Source organism: Pholcus phalangioides, unplaced genomic scaffold (assembly GCF_987345545.1).
Source record: "Pholcus phalangioides strain wild (caught in Gottingen) unplaced genomic scaffold, Ppha-v1.0 ptg000015l_1, whole genome shotgun sequence".
Classification (NCBI taxonomy): domain Eukaryota; kingdom Metazoa; phylum Arthropoda; class Arachnida; order Araneae; family Pholcidae; genus Pholcus; species Pholcus phalangioides.
The window spans coordinates 110,780,679-110,801,137 of NW_028301608.1; the positions used below are offsets into that span (position 1 = coordinate 110,780,679).

At 38.5% G+C, this 20,459-nt stretch overlaps 1 protein-coding gene across 2 annotated transcripts in view; it reads left to right on the forward strand.

Moving 5' to 3' along the window:
• Positions 1 to 20,459, forward strand: part of LOC149077577 (cytoplasmic polyadenylation element-binding protein 2-like) — a 177,893-nt gene that overhangs the window by 142,598 nt on the left and 14,836 nt on the right. For both annotated transcript variants that reach the window (XM_089245146.1, XM_089245147.1), the window contains one exon: positions 1,578 to 1,759. In XM_089245146.1, the coding sequence (XP_089101272.1) occupies positions 1,578 to 1,759 (182 nt within the window). The remainder of the gene's footprint in view (positions 1 to 1,577; positions 1,760 to 20,459) is intronic.

Below are 20,459 nucleotides of genomic sequence, written 5' to 3' on the forward strand. Positions count from 1 at the left end.
TAAAGAGTTATCAGTATAAAATTTGAAAAACAGGCTGGTGACAGCCAGACGAAGATCATTTTCTTAAGAAATGATAATTTGTCCAAGCAATAGTTTAAAAATACTGGGTCTTCATAATTAAAGTAACACTTTTAAATGGGCATAAAAGGAAAACTGCAGGACAAAATGTTATCGAACTTGGTAATAGTTTACAGGAGGTCATGGGATTCAATTTTACGCAAAAAAGTTGAATGTTTGACCACCAGGGAAAAAAGTGGTTCTTTTTAATTGCAGTTATCCTTTTCCCATGGTCCAAATAATGTATATACCAAGTTTCAATAAAATATGTCCACCACAATAGGCACTGTGAGCTGAGTAGTGTCAGTTGAGGTGAGATGGGTGGCTTTTTTTTAAGTGAATGGCATTACCATCTACTCCACTGGAGACATGACCCTGCCTACCTTATTTCAAGCCCTTTGGCGTGAGGCGCTGAAGTAGAGGCATTAGTATCCTCTCTTAACTTCAGGAAATGGCCCCCGGGTGGGACGGTTTAGGGTGAGATGGATGGCTGCTTTTTTTTTTCCAGCCTGAGATATCAAGGAAACTGTTATTTTCCGGATATGATGCTGAGGTGAACTCGGAAAGAAAAGTCATCACGTCTCTGCTGAGACTCGGACCATCCATCAGAATGAACCATCCAAAAAAGCCATCCATCTCATCCTAAACCGTCTCACCCGGGGGCCATTTCCTGAAGTTAAGAGAGGCTACTAATACCTCTACTTCAGCGCCTCATGCCACAGGGCGTGAAATAAGGAAGGCAGGGTCATGTCTTCAGTGGTGTAGATGGTAGCATGCTTGCCCGGTATACAAGAGGGCCTGGGTTCGAGTCCTGGTGACTTTTCTTTCCGAGTTCACCTCAGCATCATATCCGGAAAATAATTGTTTCCTTGAATGTCAGTTGAATTATACTCATTACTCCGACCTGTGTAGCGCCCGTTGTGGTGGACATATTTCATTAGAACTTGGTATATACATTATTTGGACCATGGAAAAAATATAACTGCAATTAAGAAGTGCCACTTTTGCACCTGGTGGTCAAAAATTGTCATTTTTTGCTTAAAATTGAATCCCATGACCCAGGGGCGTAGCCAGAAATTTCGTTCAGGGGGGGGGGGGCACTTTTATTTCGAGAGGGGGAACCAAAGTTATAGAACAATATATTTGGCCATCTTTTTCCCTTTTTTTGTCATTTTCTCATATTTTGGGGGGGGGGGAGGGACCAGACCTCAAAGTGAAACTTTAATTATAAAGACACTGTATACTGATGAAAAAATTATGAATAGAGTTGTGACATGTTAGCAACAGGAATATTATTAGAAAGTGACAAAAAACAGTTCTATTCCAAATATTTTTGACGCAATGTAGAGGCTAATTTCATGAGAATGGCCACCATGGATTACATTTGTTTAGATGAAGATGTATCATGCATAAAAATATAATCACAAATTTTTAAAAAAAAAGGGTATTTCAAAAGTGACATTGACTTTTAAATTGTTCAAAAATGAAATAAAAATTACACCTATTTCATTACTTTTTAGTGGAATTAGCAATGATAATGGATAGACTCTATGGTGGAGTTTGCTATGCAGGTATCGATACTGATCCAGAATTAAAATATCCAAAGGGAGCAGGAAGGGTAGCTTTCTCCAATCAACAGAGCTACATTGCTGCTATTAGTGCAAGATTTGTTCAGCTACAGCATGGTGATATTGAGAAAAGGGTAATTTTAATCATTTATAACTCATAAAAAATTGTATGCAGTCAAACCTCAATGTTTTAAACCTCTTTATTATAAAAGCCTGTGCATCTTAACTTTTTTTTTCCTTTTCCTTTGCTTTAGACATACATTCGGTGTAATTTCACATAGTCACCCCCTTTTTATCTTAGCCTTGATATCTTCAATTATAATTTATGTGATATATCACATATACAATCATGTGAGATTATATTTCACGTGGGTCTAAAGGAAAATCATCTTATAACTAACTGAGAGAAATGTATAAGTGAGAGATCATTGTACTTCATAATAAATAACTATTGGCGCTTCACAATATGCACCTGCTGATTTCTTTGGGGCTTGCTTCGCAGTCGCTTGTTCGGAATTATGAGACGACATTTTAGAATTAGATTTAATTTCTTCAAATATAAAACATGCAAGCTACATACATGTGCGACTTGTTACCACAATGTTTTGAACGTAACTGTTGCCATCTTACAAAACAGTAATAATGAGAATAAACGATTAAAAAGGAAGAAAACAAAAATAAAACGATCCCTGATCGTCCATACTCTCGCCCCAAAAACGTGACAGTCAATAATCGACTGGCAAACGACATAGATGTTTCACGGAACGTTTGTATAAACCATTCACAGTCTTGATTTCCACAACTCTGACCTTTCCGTCGTCACCTGGAAAGACTTGGGTCACTCGAGCCAAGTGCCACTTGAGGGGAGGTGTGTCTTCCTTGAAGATAACGAGATCGCCGACTGCTATGTTTGACGTTTCACGTTTCCACTTCATCCTTGGTTGAAGACTGGTCAAATATTCCCTGGACCATCGATTCCAGAAATCCTTTTGCAATTTTTGTATCTTGGCCTATTTGGCTTGTAGACTTCCCGATGCTTCACCATCACCTTCGTGTACAGCAGTCATTGGAGTACCGATGAGAAAATGTCCAGGAGTCAGAGCTTGCAGCTCGTTTGGATCTTGGCGGAGTTGAGTTAGGGGTCTTGAATTCATGCAAGCTTCAATCTGGACAGTCAGAGTAGTTAACTCCTCATAAGTGAGAGCACTTCCCTTGCACGTTTTCAACAGATGACGCTTTAAACATTTGATGTTGGATTCCCACAGTCCACCAAAGTGAGGTGATAACGGAGGAATGAAGTGCCAGTTGATTTTTTCTTCAGAGATAACTTTCTGTACATCTTGAGATTTACAGAAATCGAACTGCACCTTTAAATAATTGGCAGCACCCTTGAAGTTGGTTGTATTGTCCGAATACATATCTGTGGGCTTCCCTCTTCTGGATATGAATCTTCTAAATGCTGCAAGGAAAGCTGCAGTACTTAGCTCTGACACGATTTCAATGTGAATTGCCTTTGTTGTGAAGCATGCGTTATTAGTATGCTTCAACAACATTCATTTCGCTAAGTATGACTTCAGTCGAACCTTCGACCTCGTCAATATCGGCTTCGTTGTAATCGGTCTGGCAAAGTCTACACCAGTTCTTTGGAACGGTCTGCAGGGCAAGACTCTGTGTGCGGGTAAATTACCCAACATTGACGTCTCAGGTCGTGCCTTGAATCTGTAACAGGTTACGCACCTGTTGAGTATTTTTCTTACGGTGCTTCTACCCGACGTAATCCAGAATTGCTGTCGAATCATTGAGAGAACAAGTTCAGCTCCAGCATGAAGGTATTTGAGATGGAAATGTTCCACTATCAGGGATGTCAGATGATGATTTTTAGGCAGGAGCAATGGATGCTTGGCACTTGTACTAAGATTCGAATGTTTCAATCTACCACCCACTCGTATCAAACCCCTTGAATCGATGAATGGACTTAGTGACAAGAATTTGTTTGTGGGTGGAAGGGGATTTCCCTTATCAAGAAAACTGTGTTCATCCTTGAACTCTGAGTTCTGCACGATCCGAACTAATGCTAGAGTAGCATCATTTAATTCAGAAGCACTTAGTGTACCAACGATTTTGTTCTTGGATTTACAGTAGTGGATGAAACGAAGACTCCAAGCAGCAACACGTTGAAGTTTAACAAACGATGAATACTTGCTGATCAAACTCCATTCTTCCACGATTTTGTGAGATTGGGTTGCATTCACAGACTTCTTTAATTCCGATTCATCCTCCATCAACTGGTCTGAAGGGTCAGAATTGGATGGTATCACCATGCCACTTTTACTTAACCAATCTGGCCCTCTCCACCACAAGAAATTTTCTCTCAGCTGTGACGGTGGTAACCCCCTGGAGGCACAATCAGCTGGGTTCTCCTTGCCGGGAACGTGATGCCATTGATTTGGATCACTTTATACGTGAATCTGTTTCACTCGGTTCGCGACAAATGTCCTCCACCTAGTGGGATCAGATTTTATCCAATGAAGTACAACCTTCAAGTCAGCCCACAGAATTGTGTTGTTGATTTTCAAATTCAAAGCTCCATTCACTCGTTCGGATAGTTTAGCCAGCAACACTGCTCCACACAGTTCCAGACGTGGTATGGTTGTAGATTTCAATGGGGCAACCTTTGTCTTTGCACATATCAAGGCTACATTCACTGCATCATCTGTAAACTCAGTGCGAAGGTAACAAACTGCAGAATATGCCTTACATGATGCATCACAAAATCCATGAATGTCCATACTCGTGACAGTCCTTGTACTCCCCATAAGAAATCTGGGAACAGAAATGTCCTTCAGGAGAGAAAACTCCTTACTAATTTTTCTCCATCCGACAAGACATGAGGCGTCAAAGGGTTCATCCCAACCCCTATGATCCTTCCACAGACCGTGCATCAGAATTTTTAGGATCATGGTGGTCGGACTCGAAAAACCCAGAGGATCATAAACCTTAGCAATCTGGGATAGGAGCTGTCTTTTTGTTTGGATTTCTGTGGAAGTTTCATCAACCTGAACAACGAAGGTATCTACACATGTATTCCATAGAATTCCCAGAATTTTTGTGAACGGAGTTTTTTCGAATTGAACCAGATTTGTAGAACCTTGAAGTTCCGGGGGAAGGTCATTCATAACTGCCTTGATGTTAGAGTTCCACTTCCTCAACTGGAAGCCTCCCCTTTGCATGAGTTTTATCATTTTGTTCATCAACATCCTTGCTTCACTGATGGTTGCAGCACCGGTCAGCAAATTGTCGACGTAGAAATCCTTCAATGCAATCCTTGAAACATCTGGGAATTGTCGCTCTTCATCTTGAATCAGCTGCTGAATTGTTCGAATGGCCAAGAACGGAGCACAGGTTGTACCATAAGTAACTGTAGTCAGTCTATAGTCCTTCAACTCCTCACTTGGCTCGTTTCTCCACACTATGCGTTGAAACTCGGAGTGATTTCTCTGAACGAGAATCTGTCTAAACATCTTTTCTATGTCGGCGGTGAGTGCAACAGCATGCGATCTGAATCGTATAAGAACATCAAAGATATCTTCCTGGATTCTCGGACCAGAATGCAGAATTTGATTTAGTGAGATACCTGATGACGTCTTGCACAAGACATCGAACACCACCCTCAGTCTAGTCATGCTGCTCTGCTCTCTCAGGACACCATAATGTGGCATATAGAAATGCTCAGTGCAATGAGTACTCACGCTTGATTCTGGAATGAGCTCCATATGACCCAGTTCTTGGTACTCGTTCATGAAGTCCATGTATTTCTTTTTGAGTTCGGGTTGGCTTGACAAACGTCTCTCCAGTGTCTTGAATCATTTGACGTGACTGCTATGGATCTAGATTCTCCCAACTCAGCAGTTGTAGATTTGAATGGCAGACTCACTACATACCGTCCCAAATCACTTCTCTTGACATCTGTAGAGTAAATTTCCTGGCACATCATTTCATCGGGCAATTCTTCTCTTTCAGCGGGAATCGCTTCCAGTTCCCAGAACCGGTTGAGAATCTCGTCCACACTAGCACTACAACACTGAGTCTGAGTGCAGCTAATTTCGAGTCCTTGCCGTGTCCCCTTAGCCGGCACCCTTCCAGTCAGTATCCATCCCAGTTTTGTCCTCACTGCAAGTGGAACTCCAGGCATTGAGAGTCGTTCCGGCTCCAGAATATTGAAGAAAACATCTACACCTAGAATTATATCGATCGGCCTCGACTTGTAGAATTCAGGATCGGCTAGTTGAATGTCACCAAATATTCCCTCAGGAACGGATATCTCGAAGTTGGGGATTTTTGAAGACAGTTTTTCGACAACTAATGCTGTTGTTGTATGGATTTGACCCTTGCTGCAACTTGCGATATGAACTTCAGATTCACTTGTGCTGTCGAAACGTCACATATTTCATCACTGACGCCTAGAACTGAATGATTAGATTTGTTGAATATCATTCCTACTTTCTTGCAACAGTCCTTGGTTATGAGAGATGTTTGGGAGCCACTATCCAGGAGTGCTCGACATTTTACATAATCACCCCGACACCCACGGACATTTATGAGTGCTGTAGACAACAGTACTTGACTTGATTTTGCTTTGGAAACATTGAAAGTGCTCGACACTGCTGCTTCTTCACTCATAGGTGTTACGACAGGAGGCTGTACCTTGAATTCATGCAAGAGAGTATGGTGCTTTCCTTTACAACACTGGCAGCGGGTTGTAAACAAACATTTTGCAGCTGAGTGATTATTCCTCAAGCAATTGAAGCATAGCTTATTTGACTTCACGAAAATCCACCTATCGTTGAATGTCATGGATTTAAATTTGCTACAATCACTGAGCTTATGATCTTGTTTACACACTATACACAACACATTAGCTTGTTTACGAGTAGCACAGGAAAAAGCGAGTCTAGAATTGCCTTTCGACACTTCCCTTGGTCTGGGGCCATCTTGGACAGACTTTAGACACCTGGCCTGTTTTTCAAGGAAAGCTATGAATTCATCATACTCTGGATAATCTTGACCTTGACTTAGTTCCCGCTGCTTGATTAGACTATCATCTAATTTTTGTTTTAGAAAGTACATCAATAGTACATTCGAGAGACCACTTACTTCAAGTCCCAAGCACTGTAGATTTCATATTGCCTCGTTCGCCGTGTCCAGCAGTTCCAAGATGTTTCTTGAATTCACGATTTTCACTTGTTTCAGCTGGAATATCTTGGCGCACTGTGCATACGCGAGTTCACGCTTGTTGTCATATCTCGACTTCAGAGAATCCCACGCTTGAGAATAATTCGCACTCGTAATCGCAAATCCCGATACTAATCTCGCTGCTTCACCTTTCAGGGCCGCCTTCAGATACTGGAACTTCTGGACATCTGATAAATTGGGGTTGTTCCCGATAGAACCCTCGAAGATTTCCTTGAAGCTCAGCCAACCCCCAAACTCGCCCTTGAACTCCGGCAACTCGAACGTTGGCAGCTTGAGATTATTGTCCTTCGACTGAGATTTTTCACTGGGCTGGCTGAAACTATCTTCAGCCATCGACACCGAACTTGTCATCTCGCGAATTCTTCGTCTCAGCTCTACGTAGCCGTCATACTCCACTTCGCCAATTGAGTCATTCGATATCGCGGTAACACCTCTCTAGATTCTGATTCAAGTTTTTTAGCTTGCTCTTGAATTCCCGTAGCAAATACACGTCATCGGATTCTAAAATGGCTGACACCTCTTCCTCCGCCGTTCAAATTTCCTTCGTCCAGAGCTTGAATTTTGAGAGCACATCACTAGATTTTGATTTCGGCATATTGACAAACAATTTAATTCAAACAGAAACGCCACGGAAAAGAATTGAGTTCACTCACCGATAACACTCGCTTATTTTGGTTGACTAAGTTTCCTTTCCTATCACCGAGCTGTCCGGCTTCCAAATCGAAACAAGTACACATGAAGAGCCTCCGGCTTCTCGACGGACCATTATCATGGCGCTTCACAATATGCACCTGCTGATTTCTTTGGGGCTAGCTTTGCAGTCGCTTGTTCGGAATTATGAGACGACATTTTAGAATTAGATTTAATTTCTTCAAATATAAAACATGCAAGCTACATATATGTGCGACTTGTTACCACGATGTTTTGAACGTAACTGTTGCCATCTTACAAAACAGTAATAATGAGAATAAACGATAAAAAGGAAGAAAACAAAAATAAAACGATCCCCGATCGTCCAACTATCTACAGTCTGTTTCAGGTCAACTTTGCAGTGAAGGGGGAACTAACGAGGGAACCGCATCACACATTGCTGCGGCAATGAAAGCCTTTCAACCCATGTATTGATTCAGGATCGCGGCAATACATTGCTGATTCTCGCCAATCTCATGGAGAAATTTTTTTTCACGTGTAACGTAATGCATATAAAAAATTTCACAATAAGTAATAACTAGATAGTGAAAAAAACAAACAAGAAAAACACTGTCGATACTTGCAGAAATTAAAGTGTGGTTTCTGAAATCATTTTTTTTCCTTGTTGATGTAAGTAACACCAAAAATTGTAAAAAATATAATAATATTTTTCTGCAATATATTTCCCTCCCCTCACAACTGAAATTTATTTATAGAAAAAATGCTACACAGTAATACGAATGCAACGTATAATTTTAAAATGCTGTATATTAACTACACTGGTGTAAGAAATTAAGAGAATTTGCAGACTTGGTCGATTATCTCTAGAACTATTGTACCAATTTTAATGAAATTTTATATGTATATACATTGATACAATACAAAACAAATAACCATTCAATAATTGTAATACGCACGAATGATCGTGCGTAACACTCGTTGGAGTCGGAATGTATGAAACAGCGGTTGCACAAAAAAATGGGTTAATAGATGGGTTAATAGGGGATATGGTCCCCTCTTACAGATATACAGGTCTCGCAGCATGATTTCATACTTGAAATAAGGCAGTTTATCATTTCCTGTGTCAATTGGTCCCACTCATTCAGCAACGCTGTTTTCATTCCCTGGATGGTTCCCGAAGGGGGGTTGCAAGTTGCAATTGCCCCCCCCCCAGAGCGTCCCAGACATGCTGTATAGGGTTAAGGTCTGGAGATCTGGCTGGCCTATCCATTCTGGCGAATATCTTCACTCTTTAGAAAATCGCCGACCAGAAGAGCTCTATGTGGCCTTGCGTTATCGTCCATTAAAATGAACTCAGGGCCAACTGCACCCCTGAAAAGGCGAATATGGGGCTCCAAGACCTCATCCCTATACCTCACACCAGTCACAGTGCCTCTTTCAAAGACATGCAGAGGTGTGCGGCCATCCAATATGATTCCTGCCCAGACCATCAAACCTCCTCCGCCATAATGGTCGATTTCGCTGACATTGGAGGGTAGGTAGCGGATCCCTGGTTCTCTCCATATGAACGTACGGCGAGAATCTGTGCTTAGGCTGAACCAGGACTCATCAGTGAAGAGAACGGTCGCCCATTGATCCATGCTCCAATTTCTATGCTCTCTGCACCATGATAAACGGATTTTCCTGTCCGTAGAAGTGAGCAGGACGCAAACAGCAGGCCTTCTTGCAAACAACCCTCTCTCATGAAGTCTTTTGGAAACAGTCACCCTTGATACACGGGTCCTGTGGCTGCATTCAAGTCATGAGAAAGCTGAGAAGCTGTAGCACTCCTGTTACGTCTCGCTATAATCTACAAAGGGCAATCTTCTCTGGCCGTCGTGGGTCTTGGATGACCTTGCCCAGGCTTTCTCTCCATGGATCCGGTATCCTGGAGCTGTTTCCATAAGTTACACACGGCGCTGGGGATTAAATTGAACTCTCTACAAATCTGGACTTGAGATTGGCCTACTTCTAGCCTCCCCACAATTCGCCACCTCATGCCATCATCTAAACGTTGGTGGTTACCCATTTTTACTGTTACAATTTGAAATTAACAGATTGCTGCAAAATAACACCAAGAAATTTGCCGAGGTGTGCTAGCGAACGAAATGCATCTTAACTTACGCGCGCTTATAAAGCCTGTTTCTCTACTGGCTCCGCCTACGCACACGTGTACGCTTACGTATTTGACGTACAAGACTTGTATTTTTGTCTAGAAGCAGTGGTTTACATTCAGTTCAGTTCTTTTCATGAAATTCGATAAAATATGCAAATTCTCTTAATTTATTTCACCAGTGTATATGGCTCTCAAAAACTCAGGGTTTATGAATTTTTTTTTAATTTACATGGAACAAATAAACATTAAATAAAATTTTTGAAGCCAATAAAAAAAAAGTAATTAAGAACAAGCAGGTTAACTCCTATCAAACCGGTTTTCTCGTCTGAATATTGGAATAGTACCAAATAATAATAACAATTAATAATAATAATAACAATTATGGCGAAAAGTTGAGAATTCCTTTACTCACTTTTCTTACCAAAAAATTTCTATTGCTTACCCACCCGAACGGTGTGCGTCTATGCCATTTGTTTTCACGACAGTTTCATTTTTGACATGCTGCTCATGGTTAATACAGATGATTCTTATCAAGTTTTATTTACAGCAATTATTAAAAAAACAACTGTCACACATAAAAGAAGAAAAATTCACTGCAATCCTAAACCACTGTGGGCCCTAGCTTGGTTTGTGAAGAGACACTGAAAGAGCATCTGGAGAAACAGGTGGCCCCCTGCTGCTGTGGGTGGAAGATGGTGTTTGTGTGGGTGAAAATGCATTACTCATTTCAACATTCTATATGATCGGCTATAGAAATTCAGAAACCACCCCATCCTATGAACATGGCAAGAAATAAATAATTTTAAAAAAAAGGAGGACCTAGGAAACCAACACCTTAAGAGCCATAAAGAGCCTCTTACAATGGTATCGGCACTCTCCTGAATGAGGAATACTTCCTGTGTTATTTACGCGTAAATATCAAAATTTATTGAAGCCTATTTTCGGAAGAAAAAAACTGATTGAATATTCATCTTGATGTAAGCCTATAACCGCATGCAAAACTAAATGGAAAATTGCATTGTTATGAGAAATTCAACTAAATAAACGATATAAAATATATACGTAATTGTGTAATGAAAAAAACACAACAGTGATATAGGCAGAGAAAATTTCTAAGATATCATGGTAAAATGTTGTTGTGGTTGCTGTGGATTTTTGATAATGGTAAGCAATATTTTTCGAAATTAAATATTTTAAACAAGTAAACATTGGTTCAAAACTATGTTTTTTCAATATTTTCTTCAAAATCATAGAAAAAAATTTAAATATTCTGTATAAATGATCATCATAAACCTCCAATATATGGGAACTGTATTTTGTGGTAAAGGAATACACTATCTACCTTTCTCTTCACTGCAAAGTTAACCTGAAATTAACTATAAGTGCATTTGCTCGACATCAGATGGTGAAAGGTGTTTTTCACATGATTTTTCATCAGCTTTTTTTCACATCATCTTATTGAAGATGATGTCTAATAAGTTAACTTCAGTATAATAGCAGCATGCTGTCATATTATTTTTAAAGAAAAAATAAGTAAAATTAACCCAATCTCATTATAGGCCATTGCATATGTTTGGCCCTTGAATGATAGAATGTTCACTGGCATTTAAATAGTTTCAGTGCTTGAATCTGTCAATTGCAATACTCACAAAAGTTCTTCACACCATTCTTTAATTTGGTTATGCATCAGTTTTAAAACTTCTGGTGCCACTTTAAAGGATAATAGCCTTGACCAGCATTTTTTTTATCTCATTATGTGTGATTGAATCATAATAACAAAGTAGGAAAGGTTGTTTTTAGAGAATATATAACACCACTTCACCTAAAACAAATACCATGTTTTTTCTTCACAGAGTTACTATGGTACCATTGTTTAATTTCCTTCAGAATAATTTCTACGAGATGCATTTATGGTTCAGTACTAGTAACGGTATGTGCCATTAACCACTAGATGGGACATGAGATTTCAGCATTGTTAAATGAACCTGTTTTTTCTCTGAATTTTTCCCCAGACTGATTTAATGATGGATATATTACAAAAGGATTTGATTAGGCCGGGGGGAGTTTATCTCTACAATTGTGATCCCTTTCTTTTTTGGAATTGCTCTCTGACTAAGGGTGGTTGGGTTTGAGCAATCACTAATCAGAGAGCAGTACTCTTTTCCCATGAAAATTTTTTAGATTACAAAGCTATTTGTACATTTTACATTGGATGCATCGTGTACATTGAAGATGGAGACAAGTGTACATTTTGAGATAGAGTCAAATATAAATTGAATTCACTTGCTAGTAAAAAAAAGGGAATTGATGCAAATTTTCAAATATTGTGAAGTACTTCTTAGAATATCTTAAAAAAATAAAACAAAAATTATGTAGCAACAAAAAAAAGTATGATGTACAATTACAGCAACTCTTATTTCGATACCTGTCAATTTGTGGATGTGTTTTAAAATGATTCTCAATGTCTTGAAAACTTTCAAATTTCAGGTATTGAGGTTTGACTGTACTTGTAAGAGTTCATTCAAATCCTCTAACATCAAGACTCAAATTTAGTTTTATAAAATTATTTTATAAATTATGTTATTAATCTTATTTGATGCACCAAATTTTCATATACAGGTAGATTTAAAACTTCTGGTGTCACTTTAAAGAATAATAGTCTTGACCAGCATTTTTTTTATTTCTATCTCATTAGGGGCCGTTCAAGTATTATGTAAGCAAATTTTTAGCCATTTTTGACCCCCTCCCCCCCTTGTCAGCAAAATTTCGTCATCAGCTCTGCCCCTCTGAATCCAACTCATATTTTCATAAAGGGTGGTTGATGACGTAAGCATTATCCAAACCCCCCCCCCCTCCCCTCTTGTCATCAAAAGTCAGCAAATCGGGAACCCCCCCCCCCTCCCCCATCTATGATGACGCAATACTTGAACAGCCCCTTATGTTTGATTGAATGAAAATAAAGTAGTAAAGGTTGTTTGGGAGAATATATAACACACACACCACTTAACCAAAAGCAAATACCATGTTTTTTTTTCACAGAGTTACTGAAGGATGTGCCATTGCTTAAATTTCCCCAGAGTAATATCTATGAGATTAAAGGTACAAAGGTACTGTTAAACTTACTAATTTAATTTTAAAGAACTAACCTTTGAGAATTCTTTTTTTCAATAAAGAAAGGAATACAGAACAAATATTTTGTATTCCTTCAATAAAATTGAAATGAAAATGAAATTTGACAACGTTTTGCAATAAGTATGGCTCAAGATTTTTGGTCAGATTGACATTGTGATGGGCTTGCATCAGAAAGACTCAGGTTTGATCCCCTCAGGCAGTGATGTCAGAGCTGGGGTTGTTCTCAAGCACCCTCAGTAATTTGTGGCATGGGTCTGAGCAAACTCTCCCCCTCATCAATTAATTCAGAAATCAAAATTTCCTACATGAAGCCCAATACAAGCACACATAGGTTGGCAACACATCCAATGCCCTTGCCCTACGGCAGTGGTGGTTGGCTGAAGTTGTGATTTTTTATGAGTGGGCCCATTCCCCCTATTTAACCCCATTTTATGTTTAGGCTTTTGGCCACAAACTTAGACAATCTGTATTTGAGGTGTCTAAAAAAACTGGTTTCCTTATTTGCATGTTAGAAATAGGAGAAGGAAAAAGGTACAGTAGATTTCTCTTGAGGTGTCTAAAAAAACTGGTTTCCTTATTTGCATGTTAGAAATAGGAGAAGGAAAAAGGTACAGTAGATTTCTCTTTCGTCCTTATCCTCTTTCTCACCTTCCCATATGTACACTTTTCCCCTGTGTGTTCATTAATGTAGAAAGATACATTATATGTGGAGGGGACCCAGTAAACATGAGTATAGAGTGGGAAGAGAAAAAACTAACTTTCATTCATAGAGTTACAATAAAGCTTCGAGATGATGAGAGAAAAGGTAAAAAAACTAGGTAAAGCTGGAATGAATTTCTTTCATTTGCGTTAAGACAAGATATATTGTTTCTGATTATTAAGGAAATTAAAGTCTCCACAGCAATCAGGTCAACAACATTTTAAATTCACACATGATGCATACAGGCAAGAAATAATCTGCCGATTTATTGCTTTTGAATTTGGAATGGCTGCCCTTTCCAAACACATAAGAAAACAATGAACGAACAAACACATTCCTTAACCAGCTGAGGGGCCGAGACGCATATGTGAGTCAAAACTCTGGTGTACCAAAAGTGGCAGCAACTCACATATCCATTCACCAAAAATAGTTTCGAAAGTGCCAGGAACGCACATCTGCGTCTGAGAAAACCAGTTCCTTCCCCCATATCTTTTGTATTGCACTGGACACTAATACTGCCATGTCATACGCTCCTTTCCTTTCTCCATTTTTAATCTTCAGATTGCCCCTCACTTGAAGATCTCTAAAATAAAAGGACACGGGAAAAGAAGAGTTGTGGGGCACATGTACCTTCCTACACATTGATAACACAAATACTCATACATAGACGAACACAAATGAACAATTGAGTGTTGTTTGACATCGGTTTTCTTCGAGGATTATCACGTAGACTACTTTGGGTTGGGGAGGTATTAGGAACTCAGCAGTGAAATAGAAGCATTCTTGGATATCAGATAATTCCCGTCAACAAAGGGAAACAGATTTTCTTGTAAAAGACTTTGATAGACTGTAGCATATTTCATTCTGTCAATTTATCAATGTCTGCAATTTTTATTAAACGTTGTGTTTATCATAGAAATTTTATGCAACCTTTCAATAATTGTGTGTTGCAATTGAAAATTAAATACCTATAGCAGAGCAATAAAATCATGAGCGGAAACAGAGGGGGACTGGTCGCCTCTACCGAGTGGCATACGCAGGATCAACTTTCGAGAGAGACATAAAAGACTTCGCGGGGAGGGGGGGGGGGGCACAAAAATTTTCGTACTGAGAAATTCTGAGTTACTACCCTTCAAAAAGCATTTATATTAACAGAAATTGGTAAATATAACAAATAAAGAGTGTATTTTCTTTTAATATTTCAATTTTTTTTTACATAAATCTAGTGAAACTTCATAGGCAGCCAACCCTATTCTCTGGCCAACTTACCTTTGCAGCAAGTTTTTCTTGGAACGGAAAATAGGCTCCATATGTCTATGAAGCCTATGTTGGAGCCATATATGGAGCCTACACTCATGTCCATAAATTAAGGATAATGCCAGCTCCGGCAAATAAAGGTTCAGAAACAAAACAAACGTTGCTTATTCATAAAGCCCATTTATTAAACAAAAGATAAAGAACAAAAACGATGGTGTATGTATGATACCATTCATAAAAACTACGATTTTTGCTCCCTGGAGCAATTGTAAAAAATATCTCCTTTACAAAAACTTACTATTACATGGTTGGTATGATGGTTAATACATTGTATGTCTCCCATGCGATGAAATACAGTCCGTACAACGCCTGGGCATGCTGCGTATCAAATTATTGATCTGATCTTGGGGAAGATCCCTCCACTCAGCAAGCAATGCTCTCCGAAGTTCCGGTACACATGTAGGAGGTGGTTGACGGGCTGCAACTCGTCGGCCAAGCATGTCCCACACATGCTCTATCGGATTCAAGTCAGGTGAGAATGCTGGCCATTCCATTCGGGTTATATCCTCAGATTCAAGGCATTCGTCTACGATGTTTGCTCGGTGAGGACGGGCGTTGTCATCCATAAACACAAATTCTGCGCCCATGGCACCCCTAAACAAACGTACATGTTCTTCCAGAATGATGTCCCGATAAATTTGGGCTTTCGTGGTTCCGGTTTGAACATGCAGATCTGTTCTGGAACCCAGTATAATTCCACCCCAAACGCCAATGCTGCACCACCGTAACGGTGTCGTTCAATGATGTTGTCTTGGTGGTAACGGGTACCTGGCGTTCTCCATATGAAAGTCCGACGTGAATCAGACTGCAAGCTAAACCTAGACGCGTCAGAAAACATCACACAAACCCACTGTGATGATGTCCACATTGCATGTTCTCTACTCCAGGCTAATCGCTGCCGACAGTGAGTTGCCGTGAGCGGAACACATCTGACAAGCCTGTGAGCATATAGACCAATATCTCCCAAACGTCTGTACACGGTTTGCCTTGAAACTGTGGTACCCGTGGATGCAGATAGCTGACAAGACAGGTCGGATGCTGCGCTCCGTCTGCTTCTTTTGGAAGTTACTTCTATCGGCATCATCTGGTAGCTTCCTGAAATTTGCATATCATTCTTGCAGATGTGTGTGATAATTCTACAGGGGAAATTTTTACTTTAGATTTTGATTTCCGTGTGATTCTGAATTATCCTTAATTTATGGACATGAGTGTAATACAAAAATAACCCCTATTTCGCGGCCACCTCTGTATGCGATCAGTGGCTAACCTGTCATCTTAGAGGAGTTTCACTGTATAATTTCTTTTTCCTAATTTTTAATGGGCTTGTGGGGTTGGGTCAGCCTCCCTGCCCCTTTGCCCCTACCGCCCTCCGTTTCCCCAAAAATAAATCAGTATTATCATAGGCGGAGAGTGGAGGAGGAAAATCCGCCCCCTCCCCCCTCGTTCAAAGCGCCTGCATCCGCTTATCAATGAAATACAGTGTGAATCCCCTCTCTTGCGGACACCCTGCGGAACAAACAACTTGTCCGTAAAAGAGGAGTGACTGTAAAGAAGGAGTTTTTCGTTTGTGATTGAGAAATTACTGGAAAAAAATCATCATTTGAACATCGGTGACAAAGAGTCCATAGGTGAATCCTTTGAAATCAGATTTATTTTTCTTGTAATCTTGCACATAGTAATGAGCAGAGATACGGAAGTTCACGGTGGGGAAGGGGGGGGGGTTCAACATAATTTTCAGGAATTTATTCAGCTTTATTAGCTTTGCGTTGAGATAAGTGGACCATTCTTCAAATACAGATAAATACCCCGTATTACCGGTACGAAATACATTCCTATTCATTGTACTAGCAAGTTTGAAAGAAACGTAACGTCAGTACAAGTGAAAAGAGATAAAGATTTTCCTTTCCCCTCTAAATCCCTCTTCCTGAAATTCTTTTTTTTTTTTCTTTATTTTATTGTTAGCTAAAATTTTTTCTTTCCTGTTAAGAAACTATCTCAAAAACGGTTCAATTCAGTTGCCTATAATCAATTGACTGCTTCATCACCTTCATTTTCACTTGCGACAATATTGAAACAATGTAAAAAAAAAAAAAATGAGTGACAGAGAAGAGCTTTTTTATCTAGCTCAGAAAATGAATCATCTAAAATAATCCGTTTCCGAGTCGGAAGAGGAAGACATAAATGATGTAATATGGACTGGTCCAAACTTAATGCAAGAAATCCTCGAGAAATATGCGAGAATATTATTAATATTGCAAATGTGCCGCTAGTTCTCAATGCCTTGCAATGCGGAACATTTTACTGAATTTTTGTAGCCAACTGTATTTTTATGTGGGGACTTTTTCTCATTCTTTTATTTTTCTACTATCGGTTCAATTCACAAATTTAATAATTGCTACTTCAGGTGTCTTTCTTATATTCATCATAATTTTCAAGTACTTCGTTTACCCCACATCTGTATGGTAGAGAAAATACTTCATTGAAAAGCTATCAAAACTGATTTTGTGAGAATGGTATGAACAAGTGTATATGTTGCAGTAAATATGAAAAATCTGTGATTACCCATAATCACCAGTTATTATGCGTAATCACCAATCGCCTTGGTATAAAGTAGATTAATTACTGGTGATAATACTGGTAGCATAATAACTGGTGATTACCCATAATCACCAGTTATTATGCGTAATCACCAATCGCGTTGGTATAAAGTAGATTAATTTTCCTACATTTATCACTTTTATCAGTGATTACACATAATTCCCGAATGTAGTTGATAAATAACATAAATATGGAACAAATCATGCAGAAATATTCCCAAATTCAACCACTTATCAGTTTTTTCTTAATGGAGGAATTTTACTTAATGGGAGGAATTAAATTAAATTAAAATGATGTTATAATGATAAAAACATATAAATTATTATCAATCTTGTAATGTTAGCTATCGTTAGAATGTTACCTTTAGAATGTTGGAATTACCTTTTGGGTGAGACAATATACTAGGGAAAACAACGTGAGCATACCAAAAATTAGAAGAGAACAACAGCTAGATGCGTTTCGGAACTGTATGAAGTTCCTTCTTCAGTAGCAGAGACAAATAGTGGAAAGACAAAATAATCTTTATAGCTGGAGTTACTCGCCGTTCAAGACAAAGAATCAGACTTTTTGACTCTTTGTCTTGAACATCGGTATTTGTCTATTTATCACCGGTAAATGTGATAAATTTAGGAAAATTTAACAAATTTGTCAAAATGGTCTGGAATTATGCATAATAACCAAATTTTTTGCATTAACCATAAAATATATACGGGGGGCACAGTTAACGGTACGCACGGCATTTTACTGGTGAATGTTGTCACTAGAGGCATACTTCCAATGAGAAAAAGTATCCAAATAGCGAGCATTACTCAGATACATCATTCATGTTTCAAAGGGTGCTGGTTAGTTACTAAAATAAAACACATTAGTTTTTGTACGGACACCCTGTGCCCGAAAATCAAATTAAAAAGTCTGTAGCCTGTCTCTACTGCAGTCAACAAAAACAAATTCCATGTTTCCACGTGGTAAAACAATTTACCCTCATTCCAATGCTATTTTTCCCCAACATTCCCCCCATTTTTCTAATTCGAATATCTCAGTGAATATTCCACTTAGAAACGTGGAATTTTTTGACATCATAAGGAGAGTCAGGGCAACGACTTTCTAGTTGGATTTTTGGGCATAGTATGTCTGTATAGAAAATTAAATTTTATATTTTAATAACTATAGTACCCCTTGCAACATGAATGCGTGTCTGTGCATTCACGACTTCAGTAAATTTACAAATTTAAATAAAGCCTTGTTGAAAAAAACGGAACAAATTGTATAAAAAAAATAATTGGAACAAAAATTACAGGAATGTCCCGTAATAGGGGACACATGTGGTCCGAAAAATTGTGTGAGACATTTCAGTGGTCCTTGGGTTCAGAAAGGTTGAGAAACACCGAACTAAAAAATTCGAGTATTGAAAACGGAAATGACATAGTAATAAATTAAATTGGAGTTTTTTTACTTTTTTTAGCCGTAACACAAATTCAACGGAATGATCAACTTTAGAAGCCTTATATTTTGTATCTGAAAGCGCCTATTAAATAACAATACAAACACCTATAAAAAAAGTTTGTACACACCTATATAAACAAAATGTTCGATTTTCATTATTTGTGAAATTAGTGGAACAGCAAATATGAGGTATATTTATAATTCAGATGGATTTGTATGACCCATTTCTGAAGTTGATGCGATAAGAACCCCTAAAATAGATTGATGATCTAAAAAAATAATCAAGCATGAATTATACGTTCAAGATCTATACACACTTTTCCTCCTTTATTTTTTTAAACCTAAATTATAAATTATCTCATATGCAGAACACCTAAAATACAAATTTTTCAGCATATTTCCCTCATCTATATTTCTGAATAGTTAAACCGTGAACAAGTAAATTAGTCTCTACTCTATCAGTACGATTGAGCAGGTTCGACAAAAATCCAGAGGTGCACTATTGTTCAGCCGCCTAAAGAATAGAGGCATTAAGTGGGCGTTACACAAATGCCACTTCAGTCAAATCCCTAGCACCCCTTGCTCGATGTCCGGCGGAGCAGAAGAGGGGAAAGCATTTTCTAGCTGGCCACTTTTTAAAACATTTTGTTTAAGGTGAAGTGTTTTTTTTCAAACCATTTTGTGAATCTTCTGTGATCCTCGGAGGGTTAAAATAATGATCTTTACAGTAGATGCATAACACATACACGGAAATGTCCCCTGCATGCACTAATTTTTCAATCAGTCATTATATATTCATAAACATTTCTCAATAAAAGCATGGTGCATTGCTAGATTCATTGGTAGAAGATAGATCACAACGGGTTATAATAAATGGGAAATTCTTTTGATAGGAGAGATATTACAAGTAGGGTCCTCAAGGAAATATCCTAGGGCTCATAATTTTTTTGCTGAAGTAACAGCTGAAATAATTCTGTGTAGAAGCACACTTAGTTGATCATAGATAAGAATAAAAGAAATTTCAAATAAAAACAAAGTTACATTAAAAATTACAAGTATATTTCAGAAGTATGGTGCTCTTAAGTGTCGATCGTGGCGATTTCTTTGATAACAGACCATGGAACCTAGGATGCACTGTAACAAAGAAGATTTCTGACCAGAATTGATCTTTGATCAGTGAAGAGATGGGAAAACCACACACACTCTTTATATGATGAAGACAAATGATGAAAGACCTCGGGTAACTTTGAAAATTACTCAAAAAGGCTAGGGTTAATTTTTGAAAAATTTCAGAAGAAAAATTCGCTTATACTTCAGATCAAATTTTAAAAATCAAAGCAAGTTAAGCCTGGTTTTCTTGATTGGGAAGAAGAACAAGCAGGCAACCAAATAGTGTTCTCAGAAGCTGGGAGAAACTGCTACGGCAAGTCAAAGAACTGCAGCAAAAATCATGACAAAATTAGAAGATTTAGTTAAAAAGATTAAATTGAAGACAGAATTTGATCAGTTCTTCATCCCTGTTCAGGCAAAGATGGAACAAGAAAAGGTAGAAAAATGATGAATAAAAATTCCATCCAACATCTAA